The 23625-nt window shown below is 43.1% G+C and overlaps 2 protein-coding genes across 5 annotated transcripts in view; one reads left to right on the forward strand and one right to left on the reverse strand.

Moving 5' to 3' along the window:
- Nucleotides 1-17026, reverse strand: part of LRRC9 (leucine rich repeat containing 9) — an 83334-nt gene extending 66308 nt beyond the window's left edge. For all 3 annotated transcript variants that reach the window (XM_069950393.1, XM_069950394.1, XM_069950392.1), the window contains exons 1-6: nucleotides 16861-17026; nucleotides 9936-10025; nucleotides 6717-6935; nucleotides 4999-5139; nucleotides 2545-2608; nucleotides 899-969 (exon numbers count right to left, since the gene is read on the reverse strand). In XM_069950393.1, coding sequence (XP_069806494.1) covers nucleotides 899-969; nucleotides 2545-2608; nucleotides 4999-5139; nucleotides 6717-6935; nucleotides 9936-9983 — 543 coding nt within the window. In that variant the 5' untranslated portion in view covers nucleotides 9984-10025; nucleotides 16861-17026. The remainder of the gene's footprint in view (nucleotides 1-898; nucleotides 970-2544; nucleotides 2609-4998; nucleotides 5140-6716; nucleotides 6936-9935; nucleotides 10026-16860) is intronic.
- A 122-nt stretch (nucleotides 17027-17148) lies between these two features.
- The window catches only part of RTN1 (reticulon 1), a 164569-nt gene continuing 158092 nt past the window's right edge, over nucleotides 17149-23625 (forward strand). Inside the window, exons 1-2 of one of the 2 annotated variants that reach the window (XM_069949472.1) lie at nucleotides 17149-17171; nucleotides 21432-21524. The gene's annotated coding sequence lies outside the window, so the exon portion shown is untranslated. Of the gene's footprint in view, nucleotides 17172-17209; nucleotides 17240-21431; nucleotides 21525-23625 lie in introns of those variants that run through there. The other variant, XM_069949471.1, reaches the window with a different exon arrangement.

Genomic DNA, 23625 nt, shown 5'->3' on the forward strand with positions numbered 1-23625 from the left:
AAAAACCCTTTGAAAAATAAATATATATATATATATGATACTCATATATGGTAATGAGTGAATTGGATGACCAGGGGCTGCCATATTGGGATGAGGGACCATTATACAGTATATGGTTATTGCGTCCTTAGGGGTGACCTGAGTGACTCCTATAGTGGTCAAAAGACCTGGTGGGGTAATGTTCCCGAGGGTATCCTCCTGAGAAGGGGGAGCCAAGTAGGGGAGGGAGCCCCATTGGGTCTGGACAATATGTAAAGGGTGTAAAAAGGAAAGGGGTTTCGTCTATAAGTTGGAATGGGTATGATGGGACCTGCGTGCGCCTGCTTTTCCCCCCTGCCTTGGATAGGCTCCCCTGGGATTGTGGGAGAGTGTAAAAGTAAAAGGGGGAGGGGGATATGGGATAGTTTGAGATTTTCTAAGATTACGGAGAGCGATATACCAGCAGGTCCAGGTCTGCCCTCTAGTAAAGGGTCAATATGGAAAGTTGGGGAACGGGAGGGGGTGTGCTTCTTGGATGAGAATTTAAATAAGAGCTGAAGCCTTATCGTTTACCTTAGGTGTTAAGTTTTTGTGGTAAATGGGAACAAGTATGAGGAAAAGCCTGATGTAATTTTTAAAGTGTTTTGTTATTTGTGATAAGTTTAATAAAAAGTAAAATAAATAAATAAATAAATAAATGAAAAACCCTACACATACAGATGTCACTCACAAAGAACTAGGAGAGCAAAAGATCAAACACAAAAACTACTCCATTTGAACTATAAATTCTATTTATTTGAGTTTGTCTTGTAGCCATGACAAAATGCAGAGGTTGGCATAGTACTCTTGGTTTCCTGTATTGCTCTTGTCATATACAGAGATGGGAGGCGCTGTAGCACATAGAAATGTTCACACTTACCTTAAAAGAAGATATTTTATTACCAGAGAGATTTAGTCGCTCCAGTGGAACATTTGGATCTAAGCAGCTGCCTGGGATAAAAAAAAGTAAGTACATGTAAGAATATACAGCCATTACTATATATCAATATCACTGTCCTATAGACACAAAATATACAAGAAATGTATGGGAACTATGGTGACAATGATGCTGGAACAGCACAGAATTTAAAGGGTAAATATATTAGATTTTGTCCTTTTGACATGGGTCCAAAAAACCCTATGAAGTTGGCCTACGTTTAAAAGGTGCATATAAGGCAATCCCCCACTGCTTTTCTTAAAATACTTGTAGGAGCACAACTGATATAGTAATAATAAAATAAGACACAGCTTACTTATTCAATGTTATGGTAGAGATAAATATTTCAGAAGAGGGACAAATTAAAGGGGTATATATATATATATATATATATATATATATATATATATATATATTCTTTTATTGACTGGCAGCAGTAAGGGGCAACACAGGCACCTCAGCTGCAACCTCAGATTGCCCTGCAGTTCCAGACACAAACATTGGTGGCAGCAGAGGGGGCCGTATTGCTTCTCACTGCTGCCAGTCAATGGAAGTACATATGTAAATGAAAAACTATACATTTATTTTAAGTTAGATAACAAAGTAATCTAAAGTAATGTATTAATAATAAATTTTTCAGACTATCCCTCTAAAGAACTGTACATACATTTCTCTAACATGCCCATGGAGGTTCCCTACAAATCTGGGTACCTAAATTGATGATTAAAATATCAACTTCTTAAAAAATTGAAGCCACCCGTACTGACACACTCGAACGATACACCGCAGTCTGGCAACCATGGCTAGACTACGCAACCACCCTACTTTCAATGCTCCGTCTAGCTTCCTAGCGATGGATTCCTCCGTACCTATGCATGAGCTGAACCCTCCACTCCCCCCCCCCCCAAGGGACTCTATTACCCTTCATGTTTAAATCCTGCAGGCACTTGAACGACCTTGTATGCTAATACTGTATATCTGTTTGTTTGTTTGTTTGTTTGTTTGTTTGTTTTATGTTTCCTCTTCCTTGATCTTATGTTTTCTTCTTCCAAACCTGGAGGAGGTATCCAATGTACTTTATCCCCCCTGCGTGGGGCGATTTTGCCTTCATCCTGTTTATTGTATGCATTAAATCTTCCTCAATAAAAACTTTGACACTAATATATCAACTTCTTATGCCTTGCACCCAAAGATGTACACAGTATTGAGGCAAAGAAGGTGCTGTTATGGGTCCAGGGAGCAAACAAGAATGTGAAGAATCTACTTATATATTTATGATAAATGGGTAGTGTGAAAGAACCCCACCCCAGCAGAAGCCTGTTTTTTTTTTTATTACTGATATGGGGTCTATTCCCCTTTATGGGCACTACTGTTCTTCCATCTGTTACAGAAAAGTATCTAATATTATTTTGCCCCACAGCCCGGAACACTGATTCTGTGACTGTATGCAGAGAAGCACCTAATAATCCAAAGCTTTATCGTATTACTCTCCTGCTATCGGTAAGATTGACAGGATTGTATGATTACAGCTGGAAAGGTAATTGAGAGGGCCACGGAACTCTGTATTTTCTCAGTTTATATTTACATACCTATTAAGTGTATCGAGTTCCCAGCCAGATTAAGCTCTTTAAGATTCTGCAGTGTATCCAATCCCTTGAAGGAAAAAAAAAAAAAAAAAGAAAAGAACAGCAGATGAAAATTTTAATTCCACTTGCTGAATCATAATAGTATTAGTTAAGTAATCAATGGAAGATGTATTCAGTGCTCATATTATATAATGATATGCAAAAGGATTCATAGGAATGATTTTCCCCAGTTTATTTAGATTTACATTTTCATTTAGTGTTGGATAGGATTAGAGATGAGCGCAACTCGAGCATGATCAAGCCCAATTGTTCAGCATTTGAATACCGGTGGCTGATGAAATTGGATGCAGCCCTAAGGAGTCAGTAGGCCATAGGCTGTATCCATGTTTCCCCAGACTCCAAGGGCTGCATCCAACTTCTTCAGACTGGATGCCTCAAGTTAAGCTCATCACTGGATATGACCTTAAATGGTACCTCTCCAATAGGCACCGCTTCATTGTTTGGCTGATGCCGGAAGATCGGGTTGCCAAAGCAACCATCCACGCCGCACGATTTGCATGTATGAGCCTTATAAATTAGAATCGGATATGTGGCGTGAGATGTTGTCGATAACCAGATCTTCTGGTGTCAGCTGCGACTGTGGAGAGGCGCATAGTGACAGGGTGTCTGTCAGTATAAGTGCTTCTGCTCACACCAAATTGTTTCTGACCAACCATTTAATCCTGTTGCTGCTTGTGCCATGCAAATATGTGAAGAAGAGATGTCTCCACTTTTATCCAGGCTATGGTGTACATTAAAGAACTCTGTCCAAAATGTAAAATTCCAGTGCTGGCAAGGCAGGGTGGGAACATAATACAGAAATCATACTTACCCGTCCCTGTGCCTCCGCAGCACAGCAGCAGCAATCACAGCCCCCCAGCCCTTCAGCCTCCTGGATCTCCCACTGCGGTGACATCACAACTGAGAAATGCCCGCTCAGCCAATCACTGACTGAGACAGCTGCAGTCACAGTTTGGCTGAGTGCATTGTTTCTGCATGCAGGTAGCGGGTCGTGATGACACAGGAACTGGAGGAAAACAGAAGACCAGAGGCTGGCAGTTTGCTGTGGTGGCGGCGCTGCAGTGGCACAGAGACAGGTATATATAATTTCTTTATTATGTTCCCTTTGGATTTTTACATTTTGGCCAGAGTTCTCCTTTAAGAGGAGAGGCCCAGTAATACGAAGCAGAAGATCCTCACATTCAAATGAAAAGTAGTTCAGTTCTATTCCATCCCAATGGCAGATTAAAGTAAACAGAAGGACACAATTCAGCATAAGCTATCCTCAACTTCCTTTAGGAAGGCTTAAACTGAAGCGTGTCTTTCTGCTTATTGTAATCTTCCGCTGAGAATAAAACTAAAATACTTTCCACTGAACATGAGAGCCAAGATATTTCCACTTGTGCCATGAAAATGACTTGTAATACCTTCTTGGCCATTCGTGTCTAAAGTAACCTGGCTAAGACTCAAAGGCTAAGGGCCCTTTTTGCTAAGGGCCCAACTGTGATTGGCGCTTCTCTGCTGAGCTTTGACAAGGCACAATTAATGGTCTGGCCAGGCTACATGAGTGATGCATCATTCGTGCTACCCATTCAATGCATCATTGTCAGCTGAACATCACGTTTACACAGGGTTTTGTGTGGCTAACAATGATGCATTGAATTAGCTGCACAAAAGATCAAACCAGCAGATGAACGCTCATTTGCCTGACGATCGGCCTTAGGGCCCTATTTGTTCAGATTATCGTTAAATCGTTCGTAACTAAACGATAATCGTTCAGTTGAATAGCAGCTAACGATTAAAGGCCAATCGTTAATCTCTTAATGAGACCTGGACGTATTTTTATCGTTGCTCGTTCGCAAATCGTTCACATGGAATAAGACGTCGTTCGCTGTAGCGACGAACGGTAAAGCGAAAAGACAACCGCAAGAACGATCATAAGTGACGATCATCGTTCCATGTAATTGGGTTGACAATTTCAGGTCGTTTGCAACAGCGGTCGTTTGAGACCGTTACTGTTAACGATTATCCGAAGGATAATCGTTCCATGGAATAGGGCCCTTAGAGGGCTCAGTCAACATTATCTGCATGGTGTACTCAAAGATTTCTTGTTTCGACAACCACACCCACCCATATCTATTTGTTAGAGTATTTTAAAGATTTGCTAAAATTTGGTGCTTTGTCTGGTAACATATTAATTTATTCATTTATTATTACCTATCAGTCACCAAAAGCTATAGCTAAACTCATTGCTGAAATTCTAAACCAGTAAGGCATACATGAGATGTCATGAAAAAAACTGTGGGGTATACCAACCTGGAACACCTACAATTTATCCATAGGATATGCTATAAGCCATGAAGTGGGCAGATGGATATACTGCTTTACATACCTTGTCAAGTAGCCTTATGCACTAACCTCTATCACTTCAATTTCATTATCATTTAGCCACAACACTTCCAATTTCTTTAGGTTTTCCAAACCCTCAATGGTAGTAATGCTGTTATGATAAAGGAACATTTTTTTCAAATGATGACAGTCTTGAAGTCCTTCAATTCTCTATAGAATAAATTAAGAAAAACATGATGCATCATACACTTATCTGGACATCTCAAAACACCAAATTATATTGTTTTCTGGTACTATGACAGTACTTTGACGACATGTAAATTTTGTGTTATCTTCCATGCAAGTGACTATCCTCACTAGGTGTTAAAGGGGTAATCTGGATGTAGCACTGCAGATTTGGGTGAACGGAGCCAACAAAAAGGCCTATTCACATACTCACAAATTCACACTGTGGGGGAGATTTATCAAACATTCCACATTCCACTTTTTATTCCTCACAGACTCTTTGGAAAATGAAAGGTGGGATCTGATTCGTTCCTAGGGGCAGCTGAGCCAGTTTAAATTTTTTTATTCTTCTTACCTGACTACTCTCCCTGGGGTTCCTCCTGTGACAGCTGGCCAATCACTGGTCATGGCAACCCTACAAAAATCTGAATTGGCTTTTTTTTGGCTAGGTTCACTCACATCCGCAGTGCTACAAACAGATTTTGCCATAGAAACACTACAGATTTCATGCCTGCTACACTGGCAGTGGACAAAATTAGTAACATGTCAATGAGGTTTGTTAGATATGATCCGTCTGCCTGCTGTCATGTATGTAAATGAGGAATATCTGGGCACTGTACGTAAGTGACGAATATCTGGGCATTATATGACCTATCTTTTTCACGGGTTTTCCCTTCCCTCCCTTGAGCTTGACTCTAGAGTTAATAGAGACTAGCTACTATAAAGACTTCTATAAACTGCAAATACAAAAAGTGGAGATCCTGCTATATGTCCTTAGAACACACTCAGCCGTATAGAGGACATTATAGAGCAGTACTGAGCTATAAGCTGTAAATCCAGCACTGAGTTAAGTAGAGGGACTAACTACAAGCTGCATTTATCACTGCCTAAGTCTTTGTCCAACAACTAACCTACTTCTCATCCCCCAAATATGACTAATGGACAGGGCCGGACATGTGGTATGTAGTGGGTATGTTAGAAACACATGTGGTATGTAGAGGGTATGTCAGTGGCGCATGCGTTATGTAATGGGTATGTTGAAGGCACATGTGGTATGTGGTGGGTATGTCAGTGGCACATGTGATTTATAGCGGGTATGTCAGTGGCACATGCACTAAAAAATGTTTGATATTGTGCTCCTGTTATATAAAACATAGTACACATCTTATCCTTACCTCTCCACGCTCCCCCATGTCCTCCTGCCACATCTCTGGGTCTCTCACTGACTCTGCCACCGCCACTTCCAAGGCAAACTCATCTCAGCAGCAACAGCCAATCACTGGCCAAGCCGCTGTCCTGTCCCAGCTAGTGATTGGCTGAGTGTCACTGCAGCGGTCAGCGAAAGACCCAGAGATGCCGCAGGAGGACATAGTGGTAGTGTGAGAGGTGAGGATAAAATGTGTTTTATGTTTCATATAATGGCAGCACAATATCAAAAATTGCCAGTGCCAGTGTACCCCTTTAAATATCTTTAACATAAACCAGACGGCAAGCGTGCCTCTGTGCCCTCCCATGCCAGAATTTCAGTCCCAGTCCGGCCCTGCTAATAGAGACATACTTACTGTTAACCGGCCCTCTGTAATCCACAGTTCTTCAAGCAGTGGACAAGACTCCAGATCACAGATACTTTCTATACTCTGTCCGACTAAGGTCAAGTTAGTAAGATTTGGAAAATAAGACAGTCCCACCATTTTGGGGTAGCCAAAAAAGAACATTTCAAGGGTTTTTGTTGCTGGTCCATCTAGTCTAATCTTGTCATAATTTACACCATTGCACATGCACTGCAAAAGAAAAAACTATTATTAACAGGCACATTCACTATATACATTGAAAGACTGATTGTGGATTTGCATTCACTTTGTCTAAACCATTACATAGCTTACTCATATGCAACATCCTGGTCCCAAAAATCTCACTCAAGGCCCATTTCAGAAGGCTGTAATGTGGCCCCATTTAGGGTCCACATAGTGGCTGCAACACCCTGCCAGGCCTAATCTTTCTAGACATTTACCACGTTTTCACTCACAACGGTCTAGCGAGGTGTAAAAAGTGTATATAACATGTGATGTAACTGGCACACAGCACATATTCCAGTTTATTCATGTAAATGAAGCCAGAATCTGGCACTTTCTGCCTAGTAAACCTCCCCATTGGGCTCTACTAAACCCTCCCATGTTTGCTGTAGGGAGAGACAGGTTAGACAGTTTGCAGTTCTTGCTGTCCGATCCTATCGTTTCCAGGAGAGATAAGTTGCTGCTCATCTACCCCTACTGTATTGTTATAGCTTGTATATATCCTGCCAGTCTGAACATGCCTATTCGGGGGGCTGCTGGCCGAACAATGGTATCAACTTATTGTTTAATATTCCTCACTGTTCACTCTCCTTCATGTAATCTTTGGAAAACAACAGTGTTTACCAAGAAGATGATACAGAGTCCATATTGAGCTATGTGACCTTTTATCAAATGAGCTGGACAAGAAGCGCCTGAGAAGAAGTGACAATTAGGAAACGTTGATGAAAAAGCCGGGACCTATTGCCATTTCCAACACTTTTACCAATTAACTAAACTTCAGAGGACAATAACATTGCACTCTGACATCATTACTAACGCAAGTAAACAATGAGCGCATCGTATTAAATATTATTATCAATTTCCAACATGTAACAGCTATAACAGTAAATCAAAGTGTGCACAATATTTGCTCATATTTTTTACGTGTCATTTGTCTGTTGTATATTTTTGGTACTGATACCACAAGAGACAGTTTTTCAAAACACAGGACTAGCCAGATATCACTCCGGGAGGGGCTCAGCCAAGGGATGGTTCCTGTAGGGAAACCACCATATTAAGTGGCCCTATAAGAGAAAGTAATGACAAGGGAAAAACCAAGGCCAGGTATCCATCCACAGACAGCTGTTTCGGGGTGTTGTCCCTCATCAGTGTGGAGCAGGATTCTGGCTAGGTGTCAGCAATGCCTAGTAGAGCCATAAGAGAAACAGATCGCTGATTCCAGGGAGACCAGCCAGAGATAACACTGTTAGCTGCTAGTTAAAGCGTTCAATGCAGTGAAATCCTAGGTGCATTGCTCCCTGGGAAATACAAATATGCGAAAAAGGGCCCATGGAGCCTCATTTAAGAATCTTGAAACACTTTTCCCCTTGTCATCACATTGACTTAGAGGGCCACTTAATATGGTGGTTTACCTACAGGAGATCCCCCTTGGCAGGGCCCTTCCCGGAGGGATATCTGGCTAGTCCTGTGTTTTCAGGCTCTTAAATGAGGCTACACGGGCTCTTTTTTGCATATTCGTATTTCCCAGGGAGCAATGCACCTAGGATTTCACTGATGGATTTAACCGGCAGCCGACAGTGTTATCTTTGTTTGCATTTTTTCTTAGTGCAGCTTATAGAGATATTAGTATATAGTTATTAGGATATAGACTGAGACTTTATATGCACAGCAGTGAGGGTAACTGCTGGCATATGATTTGTATCTGGGAACCACAGTAATATGTTTTGTGGTTGGGCCATATTGCTCGTTTGCATCACTTTATTTTGGGCATTACCTTTCTGATGGTGTCTTGTACACACTAGGAGCATCACAACACAGGTGTATGGGAGTAGTGTGTGTCCCAATGGTCCAAGAATATAAGGTGTCTGGGATAACTACTCCTTAAAAATACTAACTGTATAGATCATATTGTTTTATTCTCTTCAAAATGTTATCATTCTTTGGTGGTATTTTGGAGCTAATAAAATAAAGGTTATGTTTAACGCTGACACACTAGACAATCTGCGCAGAGCATATACAGATAGTATAAGCAGTGTGAGTTGTGCAACTAATTAGTGTAGGGACCAACCTACTATATCACTGCTCTCCTGGTCCTTTCAAAGAAGATATATATTTGGCAGCACACTAAGTATAGTTGTAGTTCACAATAAGCCCTGTCTACACAGTTTTCTAGACTGATAGTCAGGTTGGGATGTCAGACTCACATGACTCAGGGGTCCATATCGAACTGGTTCAAACTGTTTGGATGCAGTTGATCTAGGGATAAACTAATTACAGTGCTAGAAAAATACCAGTGCGTTAGCACTAGTGTTGAGCGAACTTCAGAAAAGTATCTGAACTGAACCCAAACCCTTGTCATTCAACTCCCAGTGTCAGAAGAAGCTAGATGGCATCCTAGGGTGTCCTGGAAAACATGGATACATAAGCTGTATTCATGTTTTCCTGGCAGCCCTAGGGTTGCATCCAATTTCTCCATACTCTGGGAGTTGAGATGTTCGCTCATCACTAGTTAGCAATATACTGTAAGTGCTTCTTAAGGCCCTATTCCACGGGTCGTTTAGAGGAGCAATATCGTTCGTATTCGGCCGATAACGGCCGCTACGAACGATATTCGTCCCGTGGAATAGAGTGCAACGATCAGCCGACATCGTTCATGTCGGCTGATCGTTGCAGTCGCTTGTTTTTCAACATGTTGAAAAACAAGCGACTGATATAGCAGCGATCTGCTGCCGTCGCTCCGTTGAATAGGACCGTCGGCAGCAGATGCTGCTATATCCTATGGGCTGCCCGGACGATCAGCGATCCCCCGGGCAGCCCCCCCAGCAGCTCCCCGCCGCCCCTCCCGCACTCACCCGCTCGCTGACGCCGCGTTGAATAGCGGCGGCAGCGAGCGGGGAACGAGGAGCAAACGAGCGCTAATAGCGCTCGTTTGCTCCTCCAAACGACTTGTGGAATAGGGGCATTAAACCTCACGCGGGAAATACTTACCAGTTCTTTAATTATTTCTTCTGAATTCAAGTCATCAATAGAGACCATCTTCACACCGTAAGTGTTTCAACTGCATCCCAATGCTATGTCCTTAAATGAAGCAGAAATCATTTATTGTAAAGGGAATTCACTGATGCTAAAGTCGTGTAACTATGAGACACAGTACTACACAGTATTTTGGGCCATTTTTCAGGATGTAAAATGGCCCATAAATTGGTGCTTTATCCCTCAAAAACTCCAACTACATGAACATAGCAGGGAACAGTGGCCGTCATTTTGACGGCTGCTAACAATGATTATGATGGTTATTATCGGCCGTCAATGATGAGGCTGCTTTTCCCGGCTATGTTCTCATAATGGGAACATAGCCTGAAACTATCATCAGCAAGTTCACCCTTAAGAAAACTGACTGCAATAGGATTGCTTAAAAAAGAATCCAGAAAATATATTTTTTCCCCATGATCACAATTCCATCTCTGCTTTATGTCTCCAGTTTAGAGGCTCATGTGATATTAGCAGCTGCTTTAGTAATGACATTTTACAAGCTATGAGCTATTGGTTTCGGGCTTCTTTCAGAGCCAGCTCTTGTCACAGTAAAGCAGATTTCCTCTGTCGGCCCTGCACAGAGCGCTCATAGTGCGGGCATGCTGTAATGTGACAGGCGTTCACACTGCATGCAATGTGCATCACTGCATGCCTGTACTGGGCATATTCCATCTGACATAACTTATACTGTGCATAGAGAGGAGACAACACACATTTGCTAACATTGGAGTTTTTTGGGGGGATGTTGCCAATAAGCAGCTTTGGACGTATGCATGTGGCTGCTAGAAGCACTCGCCCTTTAAGGCACACCTTATACCAAAAATAATATATTGCACTGGATATGCACAAAATAATCAGCTTCCCCGCTGATAACAAAGCATCTTTACAAGTAGAAATTATGATTCAATGTGTCTGTATCTGTGGCCTGTACATCCTGTAAGGGAAGGATTGTATGTAAGATCCCTGAACACAGTAAGGCCGCAGTACAGACAGTTGGACACCAGGTGGCTATATGACCGCACTAAAAATAACCACACAATGCTTCTCATCAGACTCAGTGAACATCAGTTTGACTTAAATAGAGCAGTCCTGGTCAGAATGACCACAAAGTGGACATTACTGCCAAAAACAGAATCGTAAAATGTGTATGGCATAATGCGCCTTTACGCGTTCAAAAACCACAATGATAATATGAGAAAAGACTGCAAAAAAATTTACAGGGAAATCCCTGTAAATCCCTATAGCTCTGAGGCTATGGTTTTTTTGGTCACCAAAAAGACGTCTGGTATTTGCTTATGACGTCTATAATGATCATGATTAGCAAATAACGGACGTCTTTGGGATGACTGAAAAATCCCTGCGCCTCGCAGCCCAGAATACAATAACTTTTTTGCGATGTAAAGCTACCGCCGCACAGATCTTTACTGTGCAGCTGGGAACCATATTAGCACATAGTGGATTTATCCAGACCTCCCAACCGTCCCGGATCCGGCGGGACAGTCCCGATTTGGGGGTAATGTCCCACAGTCCCGGGACGGACCCCATGTGTCCCGCTCCCCACCACACTGCCTCCCGCCCCATAGGCATACTTGTCCTTAGATTTCAGTATGCCTGTGGGGCTGGGGGCAGTGTTGGCCTGGCCCCCCGGCTGATACGCGCTCTCTGGGTATGTCCCGGGGATTTACCAGCAGAGCGCGCACCAGTAACCTCTAAGTGTGCGCCACTGGACTGTACTTCAGGTAGAGGGAGCTCTCACAAGAGCTAAGAGCTCCTTGTACCGTAAGTACCAGCCCCGGCGCACACTGAGAGGTCACTGGTGCATGCTCTGCTGGTGAATCCCCGGGACATACCCAGAGAGCGCGTATCAGCCGGAGGCCAGGCCGAAAGGCTGAGTGAAGAAGACAGCCGCAGCGGGGGAGCGAGGTGTTAGGTGAGTTGTGTTTTTTTTTGTCTGGGGAAAATGTATTAGGGGGCCATCTATAAGGGAGACATGTACAAGGGGGCATCTATAAGGGGAACATGTATTAGGGGGCCTTCTATAAGGGGGGCAATCTATAAGGGGGACATGTACAAGGGGGCATCTGTAAGGGAGACATCTATAAGGGGGCAATCTATAAGGGTGACAGGTACAAGGGGCATCTATAAGGGGGACATGTTCAAGGGGCATAAAGGGGGGCAATCTCTAAGGGGGACATGTACAAGGGGCAATCTATAAGGGGGACATGTACAAGGGGCAATCTTTAAGGGGGACATGTACAAGGAGCAATTTATAAGGGGGACATGTATACGGGGCAATTTATAAGGGGGACATGTATACGGGGCAATTTATAAGGGGGACATGTATACGGGGCAATTTATAAGGGGGACATGTACAAGAGAGCATCTATAAGGGGGACATGTACAAAGAGGAATCTATAAGGGGGATATGTATTAGGGGGCAATCTATAGGGGGACATATATAAGGGAGCAATTTATAAGGGGGATATGTATTAGGGGGCATCTATAAGGGTGACATGTATAAGGGAGCAATCTATAAGGGGGATATGTATAAGGGGACATGTATAAGGGGGCAATCTATAAGGAGGCTACACAGAGAGGGGCATACTGTATACTATAAGGGGGGTCACATAGTGTTAGCCTACCCACTGAATGAGGGTGTAAAGGGGCCGATACAGATGTGCAGTATGTAGAGAGATGAGGATGGTGCCAGAGCAAGGAGCCTAATATGTCTGTCTGGCAGATTCTGTGGATTCGTGGCTCGGAGAAGTTCTCATAATGGCCCAGGGAAGATGAAGAAGATGAAAAGGGAACAACTCTGATGAGAGAAGACGTCCCTTGTGAGTCACTGGATATAACTTCACTGTAGAGTATATGGTTTACAGAGCTGTGTAGGGCGGTCTCTACCTTCATATGACTGTATGAGGTGATACTGATCCTTTTACAGTGGATTTTATTCAGTAGCAGCGGTGGCATAAGAAAATCAGTGTTGCGCTACCCTGTGATTGTGGGAGAAGTGCTTGGGTGTGGCTTAAGTGTGCTTAGGGGCGTGTTTTTTTGTTTGGTTGGGGCGTGTCTATGTCCCTCTTTGCACTCAAAGTTGGGAGGTATCTATTTCAGATTTCTGAGTGGATTTCAAACCTGCATATGAATAAGGGTATGTTCGCAGTGAGTAAAACAGGCGGAATTGATATGTCAATTCTTTGAGCTGAGAGCGGAGGCGTGCGAGGCATCCCATTGACACACTGGGGCAGGCTGCATTCCGAGCGGAGTCCGCGGCTGGGACTCCAACATGGAATTCCGTCTGTTTTTCTGTTAGTGTGAATGGACCCTCAGGCATAAAACATTAAATTCACTTAAACATGATCCCGAAAATGTGAGTTTTATACCTCATTTACATAAATCCTAAACATGTGAACATTGCCTAAAGAAATGCTAAATGCTAGAACCCCCATTCATTTCTAGAATAAATAGGCCAAGAAAAAACATGGGTGCTCCATGAATCTATGTGGCCTATTGTTTAATGGAGTGCCAACGTTTTTTCTTAAAGGGAACCTGTCACCCCCGCTCATAGAGAAAGACGGAGCGATGGACTCTCCTGTCATTCTCTATGGGTGTTGGACTCATCTCTCAGCGCGCGCGCCGGGCTGCAGCGGCTGAGATCTTCATCACCCGACCGGATCCAGAAGCGGGACCCGGCGGGATTAGGTGAGTATAGGGGGCTCTAACGGGGGGTCGGGAGCCTGTCACCCTGGCACGGGGGGTGACAGGTTCCCTTTAAAGGGAACCAACATAGCTCACAGCGGCACACAACAGATCTCTATAGTAATATGAATAGTATGTACGCTACATCCAATTACAGAGATGTAAAGATAATAAATTTGATTGGAAAAATGCGATATCTATATCTATATGTGTGTTTGTGTGATAAATATGTACACCCTTCTTAGACTTTGAGTGCACTAATAGTTTTGCACTCTAACAACTACAGTGGAAATATGTCTAATAGTAGGCTCTCAAGAAGCTAGACCGGGTACTGTATATACATAGATTTATTGAGTATTGTCACTTCGTATCAGCGATAGGTAAATATATACTTATTATATATAATTTATTATTATTATAAATTATTATTATTATATGGACAGAATAAAATACACTACATAAAACATAAAATTAATTTTAATAAAATATATGATTAAAAATAGGGATAAGAAATAGAGTGGATATTCTCTGGGTCCGCTTTGAGCTGGCACTACTAAACTGCTGATAGTTCCCCTTTTAAAGAAAAAGTCTGGCGTAAATTTTTATTAAAGTATTGTGTTGCCCCCCCCCCCCCAAAAGTTATACAAATTACCAATATACACTTATTACAGGGAAATGCACATAAAGTGCTTCTTTCCCTGCACTTACTACTGCATCAAGGCCTCACTTCCTGGATAAAATGGTGATGTCACGACGCGACTCTCAGAGCTGTGTGGGCTGTGGCTGCTGGAGAGGATGATGGCAGAGGGATGCTCAGCGTCCCTCCATTGCCCTGTGTCCCTCTGCCATCATCCTCTCCAGCAGCCATAGCACAGCTCTGGGAGTTGGGGCGTGACATCACCATTTTATCCAGGAAATGACAGCCTTCTCTCTGTGAGCGCTCAGATAGCCTGGGATACACAGGACTTCCTGGGTTTAGACTCTTTGGGAAAAAAAAAAAGTAAGAAAACAGGAAGTGCCGTTTTCTCCATGATAACAAAAAAACAAACAAACAAAAAAACAAATATATATAGCAAACTTGCTTTATATCACATCTACTGTTGATTTAGGTTTTGAAAGTCATAACAACAGTGACACTTTAAATCTATGTATATACAGTACAGCTTCTTGAGAGCCTACAATTAGACAGAATTGCACTTTTTGCATTTTTTAACAACTCACATACAGTTGTTTTTAGGGCCTTAAAAAGTAAAAGTGCATGCTACTTATTTATGGCCATTTTTGACAATAAAAACATATTAGTATTGCAAGCAGTACTGCAAGGCTAGGTTTACATCTGTGCTGGACGCACTGCTGCGGAATTCACCCAAGTGAGCTGACAAAAAAAATACTGTAAACGGACACTACATTGAAAGCCTGACGGACCCCACTAAAGTCAGGGGGGTTTCTAAGGGACTGTTTGGCTCCGATCACTGTTGCCAAACAGAATCTGTGCTGGGGCCCCAAAATGTGGATGTGAAAGTAGCCTAAAATGTGACAAAAAATGTCAAAACAAAAACAACACTTTTTTTATGACCATAAAATACTGTAAAAGATATTACAAAACGCCCAGAAAACCCTCCAAAACACAAAAAGTGCATGAAAACACTACAACAAAGCTGAAAATGTATGGCTCATATCACATTGACAAGCATCTTTTTAGCCTCAATACCAGGGCTGTGGAGTCGAAGTCGGAGCTGCGGCTTACAGACTCCACAGCCCTGCTCAATACACGCTATGTAAACGCTTAGGGCCCTATTCCACGGGACGATTATCGTTCAAAGAAATCATTAGATTGTTCGTAATTGAGCAATAATTGTTTTGTGTAATGGTGGGTTTACACAGGCAGATTTATCGGACAGATTTTGGAAGCCAAAGCCAGGAATGGATTTGAAAAGAGGAGAAATCTCTTTTCTTTATGACCCGTTCCCTGTTTATAGTCTGTTCCTGGTTTTGGCTTCAAAAATCTGTCAGATAAATCTGCCTGTGTAAACGCACCATTATAGCAGACAATGATTAAAGAGGACCTGTCACCCCCCGTTAGAGGCTCCCGACCCCCTATTAGATCCCCCTATACTCACGTGATCCCGCCGGGTCCCGCTTCCTGAGCCGGTCGGGTCATGGAGATATCAGCACCCGAAGCCTGGCGCACGTGCTGAGAGATGAGTCCGATGCCCATAGAGAATGACGGAGCATCGGACTCCCCATTCATTCTCTATGGGCGTCTGACTCTGCTGTCAGCGCGCGCGCCGGGCTTCGGGCGCTGATATCTCCATGACCCAACCGGCTCAGGAAGCGGGACCCGGTGGGATCACGTGAGTATAGGGGGCTCTAACGGGGGGTCGGGAGCCTGTCACCCCGGCACGGGGGGTGACAGGTCTCCTTCAAACAACCAAAGCGAAATCGTTGTTCGCTTGATAGAATTTTGATCTGTTTTTATCATTGATCATTTGCAAATTGTTTTTGCATCGTTCGGTGTGATAAGACGTCGTCCGCAGTAATGATCATCGTTCCGTGTAATTGGGTGAACAATTTTAGGTCGTTCGCCATAGCGGTCTTTTGAAATTGTTTATCGTTAATCCTCAAAAAATCGCTTTGTAAAATAGGCTCCGTTCACACGGAGTAAAACTGGCAGAATTCTCCCCCCCCATAGATTGCCAGTATAACACGGAAGCTGTCGGGATTCCGCCGCTGAATTCCGCCAGTTTTACTCTGTGTGAACAGAGCCTGAGGGAGCATTTTTCTTTCTGGAGGTTTTTTTTAGGTGTTTTGAAGCCTTTATCAGCAGTAAAAAAAAAATCATTATCAAAAGAGGCATTTCTTTTTTGCATATAAAACATCAATATCATATGTGAAATAAGTATGGTAAGCTTTTCCATGCTTTTCTATTCAAAAGTATCTTAATGCATAAAACACTCCAGGTGTGAACAGAGCCGTAGAGATAATGCATAGCAGTAGGGCATAAACATCAGGTGAGACTATATAAAAGCTGTAACCACAGTAGTTCCTCAACATGACTTCTATTCAGTATACATGCAATAAGTCTAAGGTAAGGTAAGAGTACAGGTCTAAGCGTGCTTTCCTACTATCTGTGGGACAATGCTGGGATCTGTAGTCCCACAAACCACACGTAGACTACCTGAACAGCTGAGCTCTATCCTGTGCGGCTCCAGGTTCCTCTACCACACGCCCAGGTCTCATACACATCCCGGTAATTCGCGGTAATCTCTCCGGTCCATGATATCTTCTACAAAAACTGCATGGGCCTACACTCTCAGGCCGGGTTGTATTCGTTACCCAGGACACCGTTGCCATAGCAACACAGTTCGCTCCTCAGAACAGCCAATGGAATGCGGCGATTTCTTCTCTGGTGTCAGCGATTAGCCAATCACAGGGCGTCTCGTTCTATAAACGTAGCTGACAGTCCAGTCAGAGCCGCAGTAGTTACGGGTGTGTGCGTGTGTGGTGTTTCTCTCACATGACTGCTGAGTGTACATAAGGCTGTGTATGTTTGTCCGGTGTGTGTTACATGCCTGTCTTCGGTTTTCTACGTACATGCACAATTTTAGGCCGTTTGTCTTAAATATTGAGTTCTATTGAATTAAAAAAAAAAATCACTTTTTGGACAGTTTGCAAAAACAATGGATGACGAATGTCTGGTAAATCGTCTGGGGGGAAAAAACGGTCTAAAAAACATTGAAAAAAGTCACAATGTAAAAAAAAGGCTTAAAAACATTAAAAAGTAGCAACAGTTTTATGCCTAGAAGCAAAGCTGTGCGAGCATGTCTATGTGATTGGCTGCTGCAGTATATGGCTGTGTTCTAATGGTGCTTTTAGACAGAACGATTATCGTTCGAATTTGCGCGATAACGATCGGATTCGAACAATAATCGTACGTGTAAACGCTGCGAACGATCAATCGATGAGCGAGAAATCGTTCATTTTGATCTTTCAACATGTTCTTAAATTGTCGTTCGTCGTTAGCAAAAAATTTGCAGATCATTCCGTCTAAACAGTCGTTCACCGATTTAACCTATGTGTGAGATAGGCTTAAGTGATCACAAAACGATCGCAAAACGATTTTTCCATACGATGTATTGTTCCGTCTAAACGCTGATCATTATAAAAAACACATTGTTTATTCAAAATCGTTAATCGTGCGATCAGGTGAATTATCGCTCCGTCTAAAAGCACCATTAGATGCATTTCCACATTGCAGTCCCTACATTGCGGCCAAAACCCCGCTCCCATGCGGTTAGCGGTAATGTTGCCTAAAAGCCCAGCAACATCACAAGGACATTATAGAAGGCAAGGGGCATGGTGCCAGATGCTGCATGTGGGTGGACACATCCTATATTGATGTTATGCAATAGGATGGGACTATTCAGCATCCACAAGGCATCTGAGATGACCAAATTTGTATTTTTTTTCTGTGTTCCAGATGGGGGGAGTGGCTCTCCACCCATCCCATCCAGGTGGTGTAACTACTTTTGCAGGTATAAGATGGATCTTGCATGCCCAGAGCATAGGCGTATTATATGCCATAGAGAGGCCGTAGTACAGCGTAGGGTCTGCCCCGATATGAGGTCACATTATCGTGGTGAGGTGGTTTACACTGTTTGCAAATGGTAACCAAGAGCCTTATTATTTTTGTGGGAATTTTTTTAGCAGTTGAGGGGGCTGCTTATAACTATTAGTGCACATTGTTTTCTTTTGGGCAATTCACACAATCAGTAGATTACAAGGACGCAAACCAATGCTGAAAAAAGGGCATATCCTAGTACGGACCTATATTTTTTTTAGGGATACTCATAGAAATCAATGGGAACCTCTATTTTTTGCAGATTGTGGCTATGTTCACACGTCGTATTAGACCGGCCGTTCCGTGACTCGGCCATTTAAGTACTGGCCAGGTGATCTTTCCGGCCACAGGGTTCTGATGCTGGCGCATCAGCGTGCGCCCGCATCAGAACCTCCCACAGCACACAATGAAGCAAGCGGCCGGAGCCGCTTGCTTCATTGTGTGAACTGACAGGGTTTCCTACGTCCGCAATTTTCTGAATTGCGGCCGCAGAAAACTGCCATGTCAGTTCTTTGCAGCCCACCATGGTATTCCGACCGGAGCATATACAATCTCTATACGCTTCGGCAGGGATCCCATAGAACAAGAGGCAATGTTCCACACTGCATAAAGTACGGCCATTGTTGCTGATGGCAACAATGGCCGTACTTTTACGTAGTGTGAACATAGCCTTTAACCTGTTTGGCATCCGTATTTCCGTAAAAAAAACAAACATGAGTTATGTTGAAAAAAAAAAGGGGTTACAGAAATACGGATGCACTACATATGCCCAATGTGTCATTTTTAGCAAATTGTACGGGTGGATAACGTGAGGAATCTACGGATTTGAAAAAAATACTGATCGTGTGCATAATGCTGCGTTTACACTGAACGATTATCGTTCAAATTTTCGCATAAACAATCGCATTTGAGCGATAATTGTACCGTGTAAACACAGCAACCGATCAAACGACGATCGAGGAATCGGTCATTTTGATCTTTCAACATGTTCTTAAAACGTCGTTCGCTGAAAATTTGCAGATCATTCCGTGTAAACAGTCTTTCACCGATTTACCCTATGTAAAAGATGGGCTTAAGCGATCTTAAAAACAATCGATCTTCAAAATCGTTAAACGATCGATTGGGCGAATTATCGCTCCGTGTAAACCTAGCATAAGGCCGAATACACCAATAGTTGAAGTGCATGTGTAAGGAAATATGTCCCACAACTCATAGTGTGAATGAACAGTGGTGCATAGTCCTATTGCAAACAATGAACTTGGCACATATTTTTTTGACACATAGTTTGGCTTAAAGGGGTTGTCCAGCGAAAATCTTTTTCTTTCAAAGCAATTGGTGTAAGAAAGTTATATAGATTTGTAATTTAATTCTATTAAAAAATCTCAAGTCTTTCCATACTTATTAGCTACTATATGTCATGCAGGAAATGTTTTATTTTCAATCTGACACAGGGCTCTCTACTGACATCTCTGGCTGAGACAGGAAGTGTTCAGAGGAGGAGAGGGGATTCTTAGACAATCGAGACAGAGTTCCTGTCTGGGACAGAGGTGGCAGCAGAGAGCACTGTGTCAGACTAAAAATAAAACATTTCCTGCATGACATTTAGTAGCTAATAAGTATGGGAAGACTTGAAATTTTTTAATAGAAGTAAATAACAAATCTATATAACTTTCTGATATCAGTTGATTTGAAAGAAAAATATTTTTGCTGGACAACCCCTTTAAAATGTCAATGTCAGTCTAACAGGGAATGTAAAATAAAAGATGTTTGCAAATCATATTAATTATTTTTTATTTAGTTATCTGCAATGCTAAGGCCCCTTCACATGTCAGGAAAATCTATCGAAATTTCTTATCAGGAAATTCAGATAGGTTTCCTGACCCATAGGGTCCTATTGAGCGTGGACCTTGCACCACCCCTCCGTCCCTCCTCCCCACCCTCTTCATCATTAGGAATGCCACTGGAACATTTTCTCCATGCTGAACATTTGCACAGGTGTCTTAACGATCCTGCCCATGTGCCGTGCTGACACAGCTGACGAATAGTAGGTAATCTACCTGGAGCATTCCTAATGATGAGGAGGGCGGGGAGGAGGGACAGAGAGGTTGTGCCAGCCTAATGCATACACAATCTAGGCCACTCCCGTAGGGCACGGGGCTGCCATAAAAATACTGATTACTGTCAGGAAATCCTGATGGATTCCTGAAGGCTTCCTAACAGTAAAAACTAAAACAGGTGTGTGAAGGGGCCTAAAACGAAGCTATACTTACTTTTATCTAGGTCCAGTCTCCTGAAGGTAGCTTTTAAGTCTTGTACCGGTTGAAAAAAAGAGACTAAACACCGGAAGCCCAAGGAAGTCATCTTCACACTGACAGGGAAGGCAGTCATGTGATTGATGGATGCATTGCGCTGTTACACTCTGTACTGTCCGGTACTTTCTGTGTTTAGTCTGTTTTTTTCAGCCAGCACAAGACTAAAAAGCTGCCTTCAGGAGACTGGACCTGGATTTCTGGCAAGTATAGCTTTGTTGGGTGTAAATAGCATACCTATTTTATATCTCATGCCCTGTTGATTTAGATATTGAAAGTTATAATGACAGTGCCCATTTTAATGATGTGGGGAAAACTAAGTGTGAATTTAAGGCTATTTATTTATTTATTTAAACCTCGCACCCCTCGGCAAGGAAAAAGGCTTGGCTGCCAGGCATTATAGAAAATGTAGTTATGCAACAGCTGGAGGACCTGAGGTTCCCTGTCCCTAACCCACAGGGACACGTTAATATCCTCTTCTAGGAGTGCACAGTTATTCTCTTATCAGATTTCTCTTATCAGTGATGCTTAAAGGGGTTAAAAGTGACAATATTTTATCAGGGTTTCTGCTCCTGGCACCCCCATAAGCTATTTGAAGGGGCCACAGCGTTCTGGCAAGTGGAGCATCCTCTTCAATGTTCACATACTGTATGCCTAACTTTGGATCACCATATTAATAGTAACTGATGCAAAGAACTGCAGTGTTGTCCCATTCAGGTGAAGGCCTATATGCATCCATAGTAACAAACCACAAGAACACCCTGTGTAATCTAATCCGGCAGCCATATTTTCTTCAATCTGTTCTCTACTTCTTCCTAGGAAGAAGGGCGGAGTTTACCATGTCAACTGTGCAGGAGAGAGAGCGAGGCTGAAAATGCCTAGGGTGTGTATGTGCCACACTGTTCCTCAAAGGTAAATCAAGACATCCCTCTTATCTGTAACCACCCATAAAGCTCAGAGTAGTTGTCTCTTGTGTAAATACCATGGTATCTACTGCTGAATGTTTACAGTACAGCAGTGTAATATCCCCAACTCCCTCCCTATAGCTTGCCAACAGCTCAGTAGCAACTCAGTGCTTGGTGTAACCCTTTCTTTCCAGTGATCCTGGAGCCAAGACTTCAGTCCACTGGTGCCACCACTACACAGGGAACAAAGCCAACTGCTGATTCTGTTGACACTGTAGTGTAGGCACCCTTGCAGTATCGGTCGGATGAACATCATTTTATTTTAATTGGGATGTGGGCACATTTGGGTGTGCCCGCACTCCAATTGACCATTGACCACAGTGTAAAGTACTTCCGGGAGCTGTACTTTACACTGTGAGAACAGACTATTTTCTACAGCCACTGTTTACTGGCCGTAGACATGTCAGTTGTTTTCTTCGGCCGCAGTGAACAACGGCCGTAGTGCATACAGTGTGTATACGCTATGGCCGTTGACCCATTTACTGCTGTTAAATTAAGCAATGTTCGTAAACAACGGCAGTTGTTGCAGCCTCCAACAACTGTCATTGTTTTATGACAAAATACAGTGTGTGAACATGGCTTTAGGACGTAGTTCAGACTGAAGCTAAGCTGGAACAAGGAATGGATTGAGATCCAAATTGCTAGAACGTCACAAGGAAGTGGGAGTGGCAGTGGGAGAACATGCCAGAAGACTCCAGAGCCTGTGAGCTGAGCTTAGGAATACAGGTGGACAGGCGCATGGCTACCACTAGAGGGAGCCCAATCTTCTAGTAGGGCAGTTCAGAACAAGAGAAGCTGCCAGAAGCTGAGAAAAAGGTAGACAAGCACAGCACAATGCAACCCAGAGGAGATAGGGGGTAAAGAACATGGCCGCATGCTGTCACAGTCCCCTACTGTGCATCTTCTTACCACTCCTGCCTCCCCTGCAGCTTGTGCTGAGAAGGTGGGGATGGAGCATAACAAATCTGGCACTGATTGGCTGATGCTTAGCCACCCAGTGTCAGGGATCGGTTAGCTGACTTTAACTAGGGTTTATTTTTAGAGTAGGGCTTATATTTAAGCCTAAACCAGAAAGTCTGAAAATGAAACTAGGTTTTTTTTTGGGGATACGTCTTGTTTTTGGAGAAGCACAGTACTGTAAGTCTGGCATGGGATCTGAATATTTCTCTTGTCTGTTCTATGGTCTGAAATCAGGGAACAGACTGAGGTCTGACTTTATTTGTGTTGTGAGGCTATAGATATCCCAACCTGGAACTATGTAGTGATCAGGAGACAGTATCACTGGATTTATACAATGATTGACTGACAGGCTTGTTTTAGTAAATCTTTATATTCCACAAACAGACTGAATGAGTCTATGTGTAGCCCTAGCGTAATTGACAACTGAGTTTTACCATTCTCCTTGTCAGTAGGATTTATCCCTACAAACCAATACTGTCAGACTGCACAGTGTTGAAGGATAACTCTATTGGATAAGTATTGGATTGCCTCCCAAAAGTTATACAAATTACCAATGTACACTTATTACGGGAAACGCTTCACTTAGTACTGCAACAATGCTTCACTTCCTGGATAAAATGGTGATGTCACGACCCGACTCCCAGAGCTGTGTGGGCTGTGGCTGCTGGAGAGGATGATGGCAGAGGGATGCTCAGTGTCCCTCCAGTGCCCTGTGTCCTTCAGTGTCCCCCTGCCATCATCCTCTCCAGCAACCACAGCTGTCAAGGCACACAATGGAGTGTGCGGCTCCTGCCGCACGCTCCATTGTGTGCAGTGGGGAATTCGGATGTGGGGAACACTGATGTGCCCGCATCCGAATTCAGCGGAAAGTTATGCAGTATCGGCCGGGATAATCTTCTCCGACACCGGCCGGGCCACAGAATGGCCAGTGTCAGAGAAGATCACGGAACAGCCGGTGTCTTACTACGTGGGAACATGGCCTTATAGAGCAAAAGACTTAAAAGCAAAAAAATATAAATTTTATATCACCATAATGTACTGACCCAAACTATAAGAATGGTAAACACCATAAAATCGAACTTAAAAAA

This window comes from Dendropsophus ebraccatus, chromosome 13 (assembly GCF_027789765.1).
Source record: "Dendropsophus ebraccatus isolate aDenEbr1 chromosome 13, aDenEbr1.pat, whole genome shotgun sequence".
In the NCBI taxonomy this organism is placed as follows: Eukaryota; Metazoa; Chordata; class Amphibia; order Anura; family Hylidae; genus Dendropsophus; species Dendropsophus ebraccatus.